Raw genomic sequence first — 17,635 nt, 5'->3', positions numbered from 1 at the left:
GTTAGCCGCGCTCAGCTGCCATCACTCACAAATCCACGGTGTGAATGAAACGCAAACCATAACACTCCCAGTGATGTAAGGAAATCAATGTGTTGTCCATGGCTGTATTTTATGATTGTGTGTCGACAGGGTGACCAATTTCCATCAAGCACTCGTAAAACCCAAAATATGACCAAACGTCAGAGTGGGGCTTAAAACCTCACCATCCCTGCCCTCAGCGGCAGGCTGGGAGGGAGGATGGCCTCACACACTGCTGAATGCCTGTGCTCTGTCTAACCTCTGACACCATTAGTGTGTGGTCATCAGCATCCGTTTACCTGTATGTGTAAAGTTCCTGTTTATCTGATGGGCGTGTGGTTCTGGTTCAGCTCGTGCCTTTGCCGATCGCTGCTGGTTTGGACTTTTCTGCCTCCTCTTCCAGCTGTGAAAATGTACAGGTTTTATTTTTCTGCAATAATGACTGAGTATTATGAGAAAACAAGAAATCTGAGGATGTCAGCTGAGTGTTTATATCTGATCTCACAGTTATTGGTGTCGGCAGCTGAAATGCAAACACAGATCCTTCTTTGACAGTGAATGCATCGTTATGAACATTATGAATCCAGCAGTACAGCTGCAGCTATCCAGCTGAAAGCTCCCATAAATCCAGGTTCCCGTCACCTTCCTGTCAGCTGCTATCAGTACGAAGACATATCGCTGTCAGGTGTAATTACCGCCGCTTTCACTCGCTCGGTTTGCAGGCTCTGATTGGCTGCTGAAGCTGAAGGCGAGTCGATCTAAAGTGAGTCACAGCAGATCGCTGGAGTCATGCCTCAACCGGCTGATTGACGCCTGACACTCAGTGGCGTGTCTAGAAAATTTTTGTTGGGGGGGCCAGGTAGGGGCACAGATTTGGAGAAGGGTGGCAGATGTAATTGGCAGATAATGTTTAAAAAATTCTACCAACCGTTAACCATAATTCAATAACCCTGTAAACCTAATAACCGAATGCGCTTTTAACTCTTATTAGAATGAGATTTTAACCACTACGGTGCAAAGTTTTTAGATACTGCGTTGATAAAGTACAAGAGATACAATCAGTGCTTTGTCAGTGTTTACTCAGCATTCAAGGACAGCAATATTTGCATAGTATTTTTACTGACATATAGTGCACATATGTTTTGGGCAAAAACATTTTTGAATATTAAAATACGAACATTTGTAACAAACAATTGACAAATTAGCCAATGCAAAACTTTATCTGCCTGTTAAAAAAAGAAGATAATCTTCTCACAAACTGGTGTTTGATTTTGAAACAGGAAAAAAGTGGGGAAACAACTGAAAAGACTAACATTTGAATAAAACCTGAAAGCAAGTAAATACTTTCTATGCTGCCTTATGGTAAACTTTGGTAATATTGATAAAGAACAACACTGGCTGATGATGAAATACAGTCAGCTGGCATGGTGACACTGCCAGTATTAACCTGCAGGGCTGGACTGGGACAGAAAATCGGGCATTTTGACTACAGACCGGCCCCCCAGGTATTAAAGCCATAAAGACTTTGAATGAAAACAAACGCTGTTGTGACAGTGATGTACAGTCTTGTTGGTATATGTATGATTTCTATACATTTTACGTCAGATAAAAACTTTGGTTGTAAGATTTAGATAATTATTTAATAAAAGCTAGATATTTTAAATGAGAATAAGAAAGAAAAGTATTTCTTTGTGCCCCCCTCTCCCTGTTAATGCCCTACCTGCCCCCTGGCAACACTTTGCTAGATCCGCCCCTGCACAGTTACCAGCTGTCAGCTACATAGAAAAGGATCCTGGTGTTATTTGTCTCTCAGAAACAGTTCATAACTTCCCTTCAACTCATTCATGTCACCTAAAAGGTAAACCTGTTTCTCCATCACCTGTTCAGCTCTGATGATTCAGTAAGGACATCTCCTGGTTTCATCTTCATGTTTCCCTCTCACCACATATCCAAACCGACATCATGACCAGCAGCTTTTTACAGCTGTGGCTCCAACAAACATCAGCTGATACTAGAAATTAATATTAAATAAATTCTAACAACAGCTGATCAAGCTTAAACGTGCTGCTGTTGTTTAGCGCGACATCCGCTGGTTTCCTCTTTCTGGCGCAAAGTGGGCGATAAACAAACAAGAGAGAAAAGCCGATCAGCTGATCATTGATCAGTTTCATGATTGAAGTAGAAACAGAGAGAGAGGGAGAGAATGAGAGAAGAAGAGGCAGCTGTGCAGCAAAGACACAGAATAACTCCAGCTTTGTGTCTTTTTCATGTAGCTGAAGTCCGGGACAAACTGGTCTCTTCTCAGCTCAATACGAAACGTGTAATATTTTCTCTGAATGAGGGACCGATTCCATTTTTAAGGAGCCGTTGGAAACTCTACTAACTAACCTTATGAATAAAGTTCACTATCAGTAACATCATAGCACCACCCAGCTGTATAGAAACTCCGTCAAGCTGGCTAGAACGCAGTACGAGTTATTGCAACTGACGGTAAAAAGTCAGCACAACGAAAATAAACTCCAGCTAAACTTGGTTTATATCTGACCCAGATAGACTGCAGGTCATAACTTCTTACCTGAAGTTCAGTTCACCTGACACTCGGACTGGCGGCCGCCTCGGGGCTCTCCTCCTGCCTCCCCTTCCCTCATACACCAGCTGGCCTCTGTGGAAGCTCCGCCATAGCCACCACCAAACAACTGAGTTATTTTTACACATCAACCAGCATCTGGCCAATCCACCACCTCTCATTGTTCATGCCATTACAAAAAAAATAAAAAATAAGTCACCGGGCATATGCCCGGTATGCCCGATGGCCAGTCCAGCTATGTTAACCTGCAACCAAATCTGCAGCTCCATACAGCAATGTTACGACTTAGATTATATCTTATAACTCATAACTCTTATGTTAGCTGCCCCTCAGTAGCATACTGTCTGATATATTCGACGGCTGCAATAATTCTTTAAGTGTTATTTTTTCCTTGGTATTCTAATTTCACCGAAGTTTACTAAACTCAACAAACTTAATATTACTTACCGGGACATTTATTCTGTCCTCATTTTCTTTCACCGAAAAATTGTTTCCTGCAGTGCCGTCTTTCGTGCTTGGCTCTCCTACCTTTGCTAACGTGATGATAGCGCAGAAGCCGATGCTGCATTCACTTACACTCGGATATCTGAGCTTCACCGTGAAAACATAATCGTACATTTGATATTTGATTGAATTTTATTGTTTTGCCTTTGGGGTGGCACCTGGGGTGGCCAGTCTGGTTGGGGGGGTGGCCTGTGCCCCCCCAGGCCACCCCGCTGGACACGATACTGCTGACACTGACCTGATGACAGCTGACACACACGCACACACACTGTGTGTTCTTATTATGGATGTTCAGTTCTGAAGGTTAGAAAAACTACAACACTGAAACCTCCTAACTTTTCCGTGCACGACAACGTGCGCATGCGGGGTACCGATCGGGTTTCCGGTACGGATCGGGTAGTGACAACGTCGTTCAAGTGGAACAGCGAAGCACAAGTACGAAAGCCAAGGGGTTGTCACATGATTCGGAAGGCATTGTGGGAATTGTGGTCATTGTGGGCTCAGCCAATCAGAGCCAGCGGATTTCGTTACACGGGCATTTTGCCGTAACACGGGCAGAAATATTGCTGTTAAGTGCCTTCGTAACTTGAATTTTTCATTAAATGGGGTATTCGTAAGTAGGGGTTCCACTGTACTACAACTTGGGAAGTGATTTTCTGCGTAACACCAGCACCACGCACACCGGATCTCTAAAGGGACCAGTGCAGGTGATCTCTCTTGTTCCCAAATGAGACTCTTACCCAAGTCTCATTTGGGCTGTAAGTGACAGACAATATATCATAAAGTCTAAGTTCAAATACTGGGATGGTCAAAAGCATGAATAATCAGCAGATGAATGGATGAATAACTTCAAATATTTAACTGTGGGTATTATCTCTCCGCTGTAACTGAACTGTAACTTAATACGATAAAGGGCCGACTCTAATCTTCTCTTGCATCTTTTTTTCACAAGATTCAGGTTTGAACACGTGTGACTAAACTTGGCATTGAGTAAAAAAAGTAGTAAAGGGGCGGCAATTAATTTAAATATGAACATGCATAATAGAGAATATAAAGGTGTGGAGTACATCAGCAAAACTTCATCTTAAACATTTAAACATTTCATTTTAATTAACAGTTAAACTGTGATGGACTCCCTGTACCTTCATTCAACAGAGTGACCCTGTCCTGGATGGTGTGGCGGAGCAGGTCCTTATTGACGCTGTTCTGATTCAGGTCAGCAGTCTGAGCTGTTTACAGGAGAATCTGTGTCAGTATTCAGATGTAAAGGGAACTCAGGCTGAGTCACTGCAGGCGAGCGTGAGCCTCAAGAGGAGCTGCTGCTGGTCAAAAGCAGCGTTTCAACAATGTGACAGAGACTGATGGACTCTGCCTGTGGATCTATTCTCAGGGCTTATTAATGCAAAACAGTGACAGCTGGGGAATACATTTGCATCCTCTCTGCCTTCTTCCTCTCTGCATTTGCTCATCCTCCTCGCTTCTTCCACTGCTCTTCAGACTCCACAGCTGCCACCTAATTGGTGTTTGTGTGTGGATGAAATGTGAGCGGCTGAAATAAAAATCCATCTGAAACCACCGGATCGTTCTGATAATAAAGTAAATGAAGGAGACGGAAAGCCGAGGTCAGGTAAACGTGAAGGACAAACTGCTGTGTGCAAATTAAAACAGCAGCAGAAGAAGAAGAATGATGACGCTGAGGCTGGATGGGTTTCCAGTTGCAGATATGAGTGATGGAGGTGTGTGCCGTCATCAGAGCTGAATGATGAGCATTTATTTACTGTAAGGTCCTCACTTCGAACTAACCACACACGTGTGTGTAGGTGTGTGTGTGTGTGTGTTTGTGTGTTGAAGAAGATGGATGTTGACCCTGACAGCTTCAATCTGTCACAGTGACGAGTTTAAAAATAGAGAGATGAATAAAAGTGTCTGCTGCGACCTTTAGCTTCTCTCTTCTTCGCTCTCTCTTTGTTTGGAGCCTCTTTTTCCTCCGCCTTCATCATCTTTCACTCCTCACTCCACAGAATGCAGCTGCACAACCAACTGAGGAGGTTTTCAGTTGTTTTTGTGCTAGCATTAGTCAAAATGCATAAAAGAACCTCAGAGGAGGAAAATATTTTCAGACTGAGGTCACATTAGCATATTTCATCACAAGGTGATGTGAGCTGCTGGTGCAGATGGAGGGGAGAACAATTAAACAGATGAAAGTGATAAGGGGGGAAAATACTGTTAGAGTTAATTGTTAAATGTTGTCATTTTTGCACTTAAATTTGTAAACTTGTCTTAACCTGAATGTTTAGAGATTTTTCTGTTCCTTCCCTACATCTAGCTGGGGGAGGCAATTAGCTATAGATAATGTTTAACTGCAGGCACATTCTATGTGAAGGTTCTGTTTTCTTATTTAGATGTTTTACTTCCTGCCCTTTATGGCCTCACCTGTGCTTGTGTATGTGAGACTGTTAAAAAGTGATTGAGCCATATACAGGGTTAGGGGAGATGACCCTTTGTGATCAGCAGGAAGTCACACAAAAACATCCACACACACTCACACATGCTCGCACATGCATACACACACACTGAGTGTCTTAGTTCAAAGGGGTTTTACAATGGGTGTTTGTGAAACTGCGTGTCACAGAATAAAAGGCTGCAGGGGAGGCTTGTTTTTTGGAGTCATCTGAGACCGAGGGCAGAGGTATTGCAACGCTGTCCCCTTGCTAGCACGTTAAAACCGGTTGAGCTGTTTGTCTTGCTTTCTTCATGAGTGGTAAGTCTTTGAACCAGCAGGGCCTGCAAGGTGCAGACCCAACACATACAGTTATGTAAGTAACCAACGTGAAGGCGTCTCCTGATTGTAGACTTCACAATGATCCTACTGCTTAGAGAGAGACTTCCTGGTTAGATGCTGTGAGGTTGTTCTTTCCATTGTGTTGTGATACTCATGCTTGCAGAGAGCATCTCAGCTGATGTTCTTCTGACAGACCTGCTGTAAATCAAATCACATTAGAGTCAGACTCTGTGCGCTAAACATGAAGCTGCTGGTAATCCTGCTGAATTGGAGTGCTAATGCTGCAGGTGGACAGCCGAACAGTGAGCTGAACATCACTGCAGAGCTGCTTAAGGCTGAGCTGACAGTATGAGAATTCTCTGGAGGTTCACAACTGTTAGCCTGTCAGCTCAGACTCAGGGATCATGGGAACATGTGTGACTGTATTGAAGCCCAGAGGTCCAGGTTCGGGCTGGTCACAGTCCAGCGGTCCTGCCTTGGGTCGATCGGGTCCTGGTCTGTGTGGTTAGCATTACGGTGAAGAAGAATGTGCTGCTGTTAATAAAACCTGTTCAAAGCCTCCATCATGTCACCGCATTAATAACGCACACAGGCGCACAGAGAACGCTCATCCATAATGAAGCAGGCCTCTCATTAAGCCAGAAACATTTTACTCTGACATGAGCAGGAGTGTGTGTGTGGCCTGTTTGTCCTGTTAATGGGAGAGCAGCAGCGAGGCGCCGTTTGTCCAGATAGCAGCATAAATAATTTAGACGTAGCGAGGCGAGAGCAACGTGAATTCACTTTATGAAACGTTAAACATGCTGCCAGCAGCCAGCGTGTTAAAGCTCTCTGCAGGACGTACACACATTTACTTCCTGCACACTAAACTACGTTTTCCAACATCACCTTCTCCCAGTGCAACCGCTCAGTGCCACATTTTAACTTTAGGGTCTACATGCAGGTCGAACGACTGCCTTACTGCTGTAGAGTCTCATGGAGTCAGGAGGAACTCTAAGCTCTCCTGTGAAGGTGCAGGGGTCCATTTAAGATAGGTACGAGCCCAACAAGTGTGAAGAAGTCAAAGCGAACCACAGATTAGAAAAGATCTCTCTGTTAAAGCAGAATCTGTAGCTCACAGTGTACAACACCTCTCAGTGTGATAACACACTAGCAGGAACACGTTTCCTCTCATGTGTGCAGCAGCTCAGGTCCAGACTGGGCCGCACCGGCGCCGTGACCTGAATCTGCAGCTCCTCTCAGGCCTCAGTGTGGTGATGGATTGTTGTTGTTCTGAAACTTTCAGTGTTTCATCTTCTGTTAAAAACTGGACTTCATTACTTAGAAACTGCTCCAGCTGTAGATTCAGGCTCTGCTAGTGGCTCTGGGCTCCAGCTGTGAGAACTCCTCCTTGCCACCGTTGAAGTGCAGCCATATTTTTCTGTCCACTGTTTCTGCAGCAGAATCTGGGTCGGCCGGTCTGTGGGCAGATTCCTCCTAAGGGAGTTGTGTCTGGTTTCCTGGCTCGCCGTGCTGTGTGATCAACACTTTCTGCTATTGGTTTCATTATTTTACAACCTGCTGCAGATTCCCCCTCCAGGATGTTGATTAACTGATTGATTGGTTGTGGAAGCGTGGCTGATAGCGCTTCCACTGGATGGAGGGATTAATGGTAAACTCTGAGGAGCTCAAATCTGAAGATTTCAGTGGATCTGACAAAGTGCTGACCGCAGCATCAATATCTGCTTTTTGTTATCACACACACACACACACACACACTCACAGACACGTGAAGGATGATGATGTGATGCAGTGTGATGGTATGTGATGAAGTTCACCTTCTCTCAGCAGCACACATGCTCTGAATGACATTTCACACTAAACTCCCATGAGCCTCGAGTGTTGCAGTGGGCAAGCTGCCAATCAGAGAAGTGAACCTGAATGCTTCATGTCTGCAGAAACTAATATCAACTCGAAGTCTTTCGTTTACATTGAAATAAAATTGGGATATGAGTCTGAGGGAACCTGCTCTGATCTACTCAAATTTATCATGTCGGGTGCTCTGTGCGACTTTTCTATTAGTCAGAAGATTTTTATTGTTACTGAATGAACCGATTCTAACTTAACCTAAACAAACAGGCTTCCTTGACTCCTTCAGGAGCCGTCAGTGGCCCATGGACTGATTTCTGCTTTCTCTGTGAAGGACTTGGACATCCTAACCCTCCCTGCACCTCCTGCTCTCTCCCCTCACAGCTCGAGACTGTCACAAAATGATAAAGTCAAGAATAAGATGAGAAAAAAAAATATAATCGTCCTGTAGGTCATCAAATGATATTCCATCATTTTATCATCACCTTCATCGTGATGAGCCTGATAATCGTAATCATTCAGAGACAGGCGGGAAACAGTTTGTGTTGAATCATTAAAGTGTAAGTGCATCAAACTGACTCTCCTCACTGAGCATGCTCCATCATTAAAGCCATCATCTTTATTCATCACTAAAGCCGTTTCATCAGGATCATTATCAAACCCTCAGCTCTGAGCGTCAGTGCTCGGCTCTCACACTGTCTGAAGAGATTATGGTGCTTTTACTCCGAAGGAGCAGAGGAGATCCTCTCAGAGCTCTGGGTTACTGAGAGATCAGCAAAGTAAAACCGCCGAAGAAGAGAGTGAGTTTGGGAAAGCTCTCAAAGACTTTGCTGTTGATGCAGAAGGAGTTTGATGGAGCAGATATTTTATTGCCTGATTTTCTTGAATTTACCTCTCTACTAAAGTTGAGCTGAGGGTGTTTCCTCCAAATTAAAATATTAATGACGAATGACAGGATGAATGTTGGTGTTCAGCCTACAAATCCTGCTCAACTCTCACTTTCCTTTCAGCTTAGCCGTAAGGATCTCCAACCACCCAGACTCTGAGCATTTGCACTGTTCATATTTGTGACCTCAGTGTGCATCTGAAAGCATATCGATCACGCGGGGAGTCCGGCCATCAGAGGAAACATGGTCATCCACACAGTACCTCAAAGCTGAGGCAGTGACATCACATTAAAGACGCTCAACAGTCAAAACCTTCAGACATCCTGCAGGTTCATGTGCGCATCAGCAACAAAGTTTGATATAAAGTATTTCAGTAGGTTTATGTGGTTTTCTACCATAATAATAATTGTTAATATAACACTCAGAGACCGTCAGTGCTTAAACGTTTTGTCCTTGTTCTCGTTGTTTTTAAAAATTTGGTTCAAAAACGGTGCAAAATTCCTATTTGTGGAAAAAATATTTGTGCTGCAATGAACCAGTGAACTAAAGGTGGGTGCTGTGTCTTATTATCCTCAGCTGATGTCAGTTACTCCACTGAGGTCAAAGTCATTACTGGCGGAACACCTACTAACGCCCATATTTGATCAAACACACAAGTTTGTGTGTGTGTGTTTGCTATAAAGAGGTGAATACACAGCAGAGTCAACACACACACCCTCCTTGATGAAGGACGTAGTCACATGACTGACACAACCATACACAGCCACACACACACACCTGTACTCTGAGTGTGTTTCTAATTGGGTGAAACACACTGAGACAAGGTCGCAGCCTCTGATTGGCTGCCTGTGAGACGCGGTGGCTCGAGCTTTGAAGGTTTGCAGGAGGAGACGAGGCGATCCGTCACTGACTCAAACTTCACCTTGAGCGAAACATGAAACTCGACAGGAAGACAAAGAGGACAGAAGTTTACAGAAGTGACTTCCTCTTGGAACCCGAAGAATGGAACCTGAACCGCTTGATGTGGATCATGTTTATGAGGGTGATATTAATCAGTGCTGCATTTAGCAGCTGACATTTAGTCAGCAGCTGACACACCAGTTGTCGATATCTGAACTGCTTGGTTTATATGTTCATGCTGATATTTTGAAGTCTGAGTATTTGTTAGTCTGATTAATGTTTTCTCCACTCCAGACTTCAAATGAGTTTTTTCTGAAGGTCTTTACCAGGTATTAGTTTGAAATATTTTAGGATTCCACATCCAGCCACTCACACTTTGGGGTATGTTTTTTTTTTTTCTTCTGAACCAAGCTGGACTTTTCAGATTTTTCACATGCAAATAAACAGATCTGACCAATCAGAACACTGCATTTGGCAACTAGTGCGCTGTAGCTCAAAATGCAGCACTGAACAATATGGAAATGATAAAGTAATCCTGTTTAACGTCAGACACGCAGCGAGACCCAGATTTCTCTGCCTCCTCTGATGTGGTCCCAGTATTTTTTAGTTTTTATTATGTTGTTTTTATCGCTACTGTAGATGATTATACAAAAGCCGTGCCATCTTCCTTTGATTGTTGTCTACAGATCAGTTTGAGCTAGAAAAAATATCATTTCCACATGTGAAAATATTTGTTTTATATCTTACATTTTGAGATTTCTGTTGGTGTAAACTTAATCAGAGCGACCGATTTATTACTGAAAGCAATGATAATAGAAACTAAACATCTCCTTTGAAAAATCAGTAATTAGAAACCGAACAGTTACTGACATGTTCTGAGTGTTTTTGAGCCTCAGGGTGAATAAAGCTCATGACTTTAGCCTGATGGATACACTCTCCTCTGTCCTAGCGTCTGAGCACTGAGCATGCTGGGAATGCCGCTGCTGTCTTACTGTTTGAAAGTGGGGCAGAATTATTTGGGTGTTTTAAAGTTTTGATGAATGTGTTGACGTGTGGTGGTGGTAATGCAGAGCTTTAGCGCCTCCACGTGGACGCTGACTGAACTGCAGTTTCATTCATGAAACTGAAGGTAAAACGCTGCATCAGCTCCATTTTCTGCAGAGTCTTTGAAAAAGCTGCATTTAGTTTAGTCATTGAGTATCTGTCACACCAAACTGACTGATCATAAATGAAGAGGAAACTGTTGAGTGTGGTGTTCAGCTTACAGGAAAACAGATGTTTAACAACAGCTCGATGATCACACAGGATTACTGATTCCGTCTGACTGTTTGAGAGCTTCACCTTAAACCTAGCTCTTACCATTGTAGTCAAACAGCTCAATCTCTGTCTTTCTGATCATCAGACTTGTGTTTGGTTTGTTCAGGTGGGCAGCTTCAAATTTCAGTCAAGCTTGAAGGTGTCAGTTTTGGATCAGGGTCTTCTTTCTTTATCACCACCTCTCAGTCCTCTCAGCTGGATTCAACCCTGGACCTTCTTACTGTAAGGGGACAGAGCTAGCAGTTCACTGCTACACCACCTGGAGTCAGAACTAAAGGAGTCAAGCTAGTTTATAAAGTGGGTCCACATCAGAAATGCTCCAACTTCACAGTCACAGACTGTTCTGTCTGCTCTTTATGCTCTGTGTTGTAACAGCACATATCAGGCAACATTTTATTCTCACTTGAATCACAGTAATGCAAACATTTTGTGAAATAATCGTTGCACTGCATGAAGACCAAAGATCTTAACACCATCTACCATCATGTTTGCTTCTTTACTGCCGTGCAAAGAAAAGAGACCCAGCATGCTTTTCCTTTTGTATGACATCACAGAGATGTTTGGGAAAATGACCTATCAGAGGCTTAAATACATCAACAGAGGTGCACTCATTTCACTGTAGCTTATGCTCAGCATAGGTCATGATTGTCTCCTCCAGTATAAATGACTCAAAACACAGTGTATATACTGTGTCCCAGTCTTTCATTTACAATCAGGTTAACTTTGGTATCTTCATCATAAACACACTGAAGTTCTTCTTCTTTACACCTTTACAGGATTAAGCTTCATAGTGTTTCTGTGGGATCTTTGGTGTATTCAAATTTATTTGTCTTCAGGTTTTTCTAAGTGGGTGAAATCTGAAGAATCCATGATGCTCCACGTTGCTGTGCGAAAGAACAAAAACCCAGATATACCTGCTGTTGTTCAGACCCTCTGAAAATGGCAAATCTCAGTTTACACAAACTGCTGTTGACCTCACAGCCGGGCTGACCTCTGACTCTCTGCTCTCTTAGATATGGTGACATGGTGCCAAAGACCATTATGGGGAAGATCTTTGGTTCCATCTGCTCTTTGAGTGGCGTGTTGGTCATCGCCCTGCCGGTCCCCGTCATCGTGTCCAACTTCAGCCGAATCTACCACCAGAGCCAGCGAGCCGAGAAGAGAAGAGCGCAAAAGGTGAGGACTCCATATTATCCATTCATCCATCCACTGACACAAACTGTCTTCAGAGTGTAATGGGAGGATAGCAGTGACCTGGGATTTAGATGCAGGACTTCAGTGTTTTTATGAAGAACTTTTTGTTTCTAATGAGTTTAAAACTTTAACAGAAATTAACAGAATGTGAAGAAATAGTTATGACGTTATGTTCATTAATCAGTGCGGGCAGCTCTCAAGTAATCCCACACTGAACCACATGACTGTGCTGTGACTCTGGAAGCCTCCAGCCTGCCCTGAGGCACGCTAACATTATTGTTATATTAGTGTTAGATGAACATCTGTACAGACATGATGTTCCTGGAATACATACCTGATTAATTTTAGCAGCTGAAAGCGCTCTGACTGCAGCTTTAAAAACTAACACAGAAACTTTAGAAGTCTGCAGTCATTTCAGATCTACAGACCAGAATGTAATGCTGGTCATCACACTGAACCTTTCTGGTAAGACGCTGCCACCGTGTGGTGAAGGTGTTCGTTGCATATTTGCAGAGGTGTTTACAGAGATCAGCTGTGGATGTGGGTGTGTTTACAGCTGTGAGTGTTCAGAGAGAAATCCAGAGTATCTCTGAGAGGAAGCAGGGCACTTCTGAAGTAAGAGGGCCGGCTGCTGCAGAAGGTCACTCACACATCAGTGTGGTGACAGCAGTTTGTCCTAATTTTGAAATCTGAGTTTGTGCACAACCCACAGGAGAAAAGAGAGGAAGACACAGAGAGCAGGAAGCTGTCCAGGCTTTACTTCCTCCCAGCATCAACAAATGAGTTTTCTGGTTGTGCTGGAGACCTTTGTTTACCCCACTGGGAGTCAGAGAGAAACACCATGTTGGAAAGTTACAGAGAAGCAGCTGAATCGTGTTTCTGTCTGCAGCCTGAAGCCTGCAGAAGATCTCTGAAGAATAAATATTATCAGATTCATACAACACATCTTCTACTGAGCAAAGCTTTTATGTTCTCTCATGCACATCATCAGTCACTCAGCTTCTGTCTGCAGAAACCATCAGCATCACATACATGAACTTATTATCTGTGCAAATTAGAGTTGATGCTTCAAACTGAACCTGAAGAAACTTTGGGAAAGCTCATTTTACACCTACATATTCACACCACTTGTGCTCACTTACCTTTAACCGGTAAATAAAACACCCTTGGCTCAATTTATGTTGGGATAATCTGTCAGAGATCATGAAAATCCTGCTGACCACATCAGTGTCAGCTGTGAGGATGCAGTTCAAATTTGACATTTACACAAAGTTTGGATAGATTTTGATTGATTGGGAAATGAGTGGCTGCAGACACCCTGACGTTCTTCCATAGATTCTTGAAGGATTTAAAGACACTTGTTGCTGCACAGATGTGTCATCTAAATGGAGGTGATGCTCAAAGTGTTCATCCAAATTTTTAAAGGTTCACACAGCTCACGGAGCTCAGCTGGCTGCTCACCGGGTCATATTGCCCTTTGGTGGTGTTCTTCTCCAATACAGCGTTCCCCACCCCCGGGTGTGAAATTGATGGTTTTCAGGGTTTTATCGGTAACTCAGTTTTCCTGCATCTTTTCCCGCTTTATAGTTGTGTCTAATTTTTGAAAGAAATATTTAAGAATTACCATAGCTACCAGAGAGCATTAAGGGGCAGAGAGGAGGATATTACTCTCAATGTTGTTGTCTCATTTCAGGAGGACGCTGCTAATAAAGTTACACAATTACACAGTGAATTTGCGTTTATTATGATATTTACAAAATACCACAGTTTTTGTCTTGGTTTTTTCCATTTTATTTTGTTGTTCTTATCCGCGACACCTTAAAGGTCGGTCCGTGAAAATATTGTCTGACATTAAACCGCTCCGTGGCGCACAAATCATATCAAATCAAATCAAAATTTATTTATATAGCACATATTAAAACAACAGTGTTGACCATAGTGCTTCACAGTTAATAAAAACATGAGACAGTTAAAACAAACAATAGAAGAGGACAACAAACAATAGGTAACAACGCAACAAGCTAAAACAGCCAACTAGACAGAATCAAAAGCCAAAGTAAAAAAATAAGTTTTAAGACCAAAAAATGTTGGGGACCGCTGTCAATCTGAAAATCATGTTATCCGGATAAATTAATATGATTATACTTCCCCAAACCCACAAACCTAATTTAGTGTTGGTGTCTGTCTTGCAGTTTCTGTGTAATAGATCCTGAGACTGACATTAATCAGGATTACATTACAATGTAAACATGGACAAACTAGGCCAAGAGGCAAGTGATCAGTCAAGTGATCTTGCATTTAGCCAGTAGGGGTGCTATTTTTATAACTTACGTTGAAGCTTGCCACACGCCTTTTTCACTTTTTGCTGTTTATGTGCACTGCTTCATCAGCTGCTCATCACACAAGCCAACACTTTGTTTGCAAGCAGAAGTTATTAAAAAGGACAGCTTGTGTCCAGATATTGACATCTTTGATATTTTGATATTTTCTTCATTGAAGTGACTTTCTGAATGCAGAAGATATGATTTGCTCACATTAGTTACCTTGTTAGTTTGGTTCTGGGTGTTTTGTTGGATTATCAGACTCAGTTTTCGTGGACGTCAAAGGCTGAGATAAACATGAGCAGATGAAGGACGGCAGCAAATGGGATCTGAATCAGCTTCTGTTTTCATGTTCACATCTAATCCTCCTGCAAGTTTGTTTTAGTGACCATGGTGGTGAGCCTGTGTTTGTGTTCCCACTTACAGTTGATCGCTCACAAACCTATGTGTGTTCACAAACAAAAAACCAGGCGTGCTAGAATTCGAGCAGTGAAGAGTGGAGGCGCTAACGCTTATTTGCAGTACAAACGCAGCCGGCTGATTATTGACCCTGAGGAGGAGGTAACCGTGGACATGCAGTGTTGGTCTGGTGGTGCTGATGTTTGTTCTCTTGGTTTCTCTCATCTTTTCTGTCTCATATCCAGCTGTGAGGAGCATGCTGAGGGCTGCTTTCATTGTGCTTTCGTGTGTGTGTGTGTGTGTGTGTGTGTGTGTGTGTGTGTGTGCGCGCGCTTCAGCAGTGACATGTTTTTGGATCAATGTAATGATAAAGCTGTGCTCTCATTTCAAAACTCCAGCCTTTTACATTAGTTTCTCTTTACCTGCCAAACAAGAGCGCTGAAGGTTCCAGCTCCCAGATACCTGACAAACAGCAAACTCTGATGAACCCTTTCTTCTTCGCGGTTAAAGTGATCCATCTCTAAGTTCACAGCTCAGCACAGATATGGTAGAAGACCTGACTGACTATGGCTACATCCTGATATCCCCACAACATGTCCACAAGACTCTGGAGGGTCTAGAATCTAAAGCGGAGTAACATAGGCAGATACACCGTGACTCTTTGCAAAGCAAAAACCTACATTTCTTTGGTTTATTTTTGTGATCAATGAGGCCAAATTACAAGCAAAATTCGGATGACAGAAGCATCATTTTCTTTGTGGGGTTTTATACAGCACCACATATCAGTAGAATTAAAATAAAAAATAAAGATAAGAATCTAAGTCCAAGGACATTAAAACTGTACTTCAGTGAAGTACATAAGTAACTCTGCTGAGATACATCTCACTGGTTCCATCCCTGCTGTTGGAATATAAGAGGGCTCTAGGCCATTGGCAGTGGTGGGAGGGGAACAAGCTATAACCTTCTAATTCCTCAAAACTCCAAACTTCCTCAACACAAGCAGAAAGTGACAGCCTTGTTACTTACCCTACATTTACCCTGCAAAGTCTGGACTTTCTCTGTAAAACAGTCTCATATCAGCACTAAATAGAGTAAAGGTAATATGATCTTTGGCTTTAGACCGGATGTTTGGAGATCATTTCTGATCCAGTGTCTGGACAGAGTTTGCTCTTCTTTTTTAAATGAAAGTGTTTTAGTGTGAATTTAGCCTGTGTTAGCTGGTCCTCATCTGGTCCTTGCTCATGTGTTTAGCTGACTGAAATGTTGATGCTGAAGTGTCCATGATGAATTCATCTTCATCCTGTTTCTATCACTGTCTGTCTGTAGCCTGTCTGTAGTGTTCTGTCTTTTCACATCCTTCTTAGCTTTGCTCACAGTCTGAAAAACAAAATACCCGTCAGTCACTAACTAACTCATATGTGCATGATCTGGTCCTTTGCTGTGTGGGGGGTGCCTTACCTGACCAACAGGAAGTTCTCTACACCTCCACCTCTCAGTGTCTCTCCTACTCTCTGCTCTGTCTTCTTCCTCTTTTGTTTTGTTCCTTTGACTTGAGCCCTACCATGCAGCTCTGCTGTTATGAGATGATTACCTGCGCGATTCATGACATCATCAGTAATAGTGTTGGACTTCATTGACTTGTGGAGGAATGAAATTGGGCTGAACTGCATGTCAATCGCCCAGCCAATCCGCATGCAACTGGGCAGAGTCAATGTAAAGCAAAACTTTGAAATGAAGTCTTGTTAATATTTCAAAAGCTGTGTTGCTTCTGCCCAGCATAGGGGCTCATGATTTTGCCCCAGGGAAGGTCTTAATGACTTAGAGTGAAAATCATGAAGTTCTTTAAGGTCACAAAGTGAGTTTCTGGAGTTGTGTTAATGCCTTGCCCTGATAATGAGCTGCTTTGCAGCATTTAGAGTCCACAGGAGTCGAATGGGTTTTGTCCTCTAAGAATTTTGGCAGGTTCCCTGAGAGGCAGGTTTATGACTCCTTGGGTTATTGGTTTCTTTTGGGATCTGCAGGAATGGGGGTCACAACTTCAGACAGGAATATTTTCTTTAAAATACCAAGACTTCAGGTGCATCGCTCCCTTTAGGACTATCTGTGGCATGCATGGAATCTCCAGGAATAAGGACTTTGTTTAGTCCTGAAAATCAAAATACCCGAAGGAAGTAATTTGTGGGCATTGCTCCAAGTTTATCATGCATTACAAAAAGGTAAGTTAAAAGGTATCTTTAACTTACCTTTTTGAGGATCCTAAAAGCAGGTAAAAACAGGTAAAGTTCTTAAAGGAAACAAAGCACCTCTTCCTTGAAGGTGTTAAGGCAGAACACTAGAACCGATAAGGAAAATGACACCAGTCGTACATGGAGCCCTAAACACTCAAACAATCTATCTAAAATGTTGGACTCTTCCTTTGGCAGCAGCTGAGCTTCTGAGCTCCACGTGATTGGTTACTCTTCTGCCCACCTGGGTCACATTCAGTCTGAACTCCAGAGTTATACAAGCTCTGGAGGCTCTCTTGGGTTAAATGAGGCTGGAGTCAAACCACAGAAGTAAAACAAAAGCTGCTGAACGGCTGCTGTTGATAGCCTTGGTTTGATCCAGTGAGTGATCCATCATTTTCACACTAACTTGAGAACAGGAAGGAATTGTGGCTAAAATAGAAATGCTGAGGTTTGGCAGATTTTGGTGGAAATATTAGCCTTGCTCAGGTGCTTCTCTGTAAATGATGGGGTAGCTGAGGTCATGTGTTTTGTGTTTATGTCTTGAAGGCATCCAAAGAAGCAGGACAGGCGCTGGTGTGTAAGGCCAACCCTAACTTCGAGGTGCATCATCATCATCTCTTGAACTGCCTGGAAAAGACCACGGTGAGGAG

At 42.9% G+C, this 17,635-nt stretch overlaps 1 protein-coding gene across 2 annotated transcripts in view; it reads left to right on the top strand.

The window, feature by feature from the left end:
• Window positions 1-17,635, top strand: part of LOC102290636 (potassium voltage-gated channel subfamily D member 2) — a 110,744-nt gene that overhangs the window by 86,414 nt on the left and 6,695 nt on the right. The window contains exons 2-4 of one of the 2 annotated variants that reach the window (XM_042226717.1): window positions 11,857-12,017; window positions 14,819-14,919; window positions 17,532-17,627. In XM_042226717.1, coding sequence (XP_042082651.1) covers window positions 11,857-12,017; window positions 14,819-14,919; window positions 17,532-17,627 — 358 coding nt within the window. Of the gene's footprint in view, window positions 1-11,856; window positions 12,020-14,818; window positions 14,920-17,531; window positions 17,628-17,635 lie in introns of both variants that reach the window. The other variant, XM_005937090.3, reaches the window with a different exon arrangement.

The sequence above is a fragment of the Haplochromis burtoni genome, unplaced genomic scaffold, assembly GCF_018398535.1.
Source record: "Haplochromis burtoni strain Fernald_Lab_line unplaced genomic scaffold, NCSU_Asbu1 Contig_224, whole genome shotgun sequence".
Taxonomy (NCBI): Eukaryota; Metazoa; Chordata; class Actinopteri; order Cichliformes; family Cichlidae; genus Haplochromis; species Haplochromis burtoni.
The sequence above is the reverse complement of the archived record's forward strand: the minus strand, read 5'-3'. Positions and strand labels throughout refer to the sequence as shown.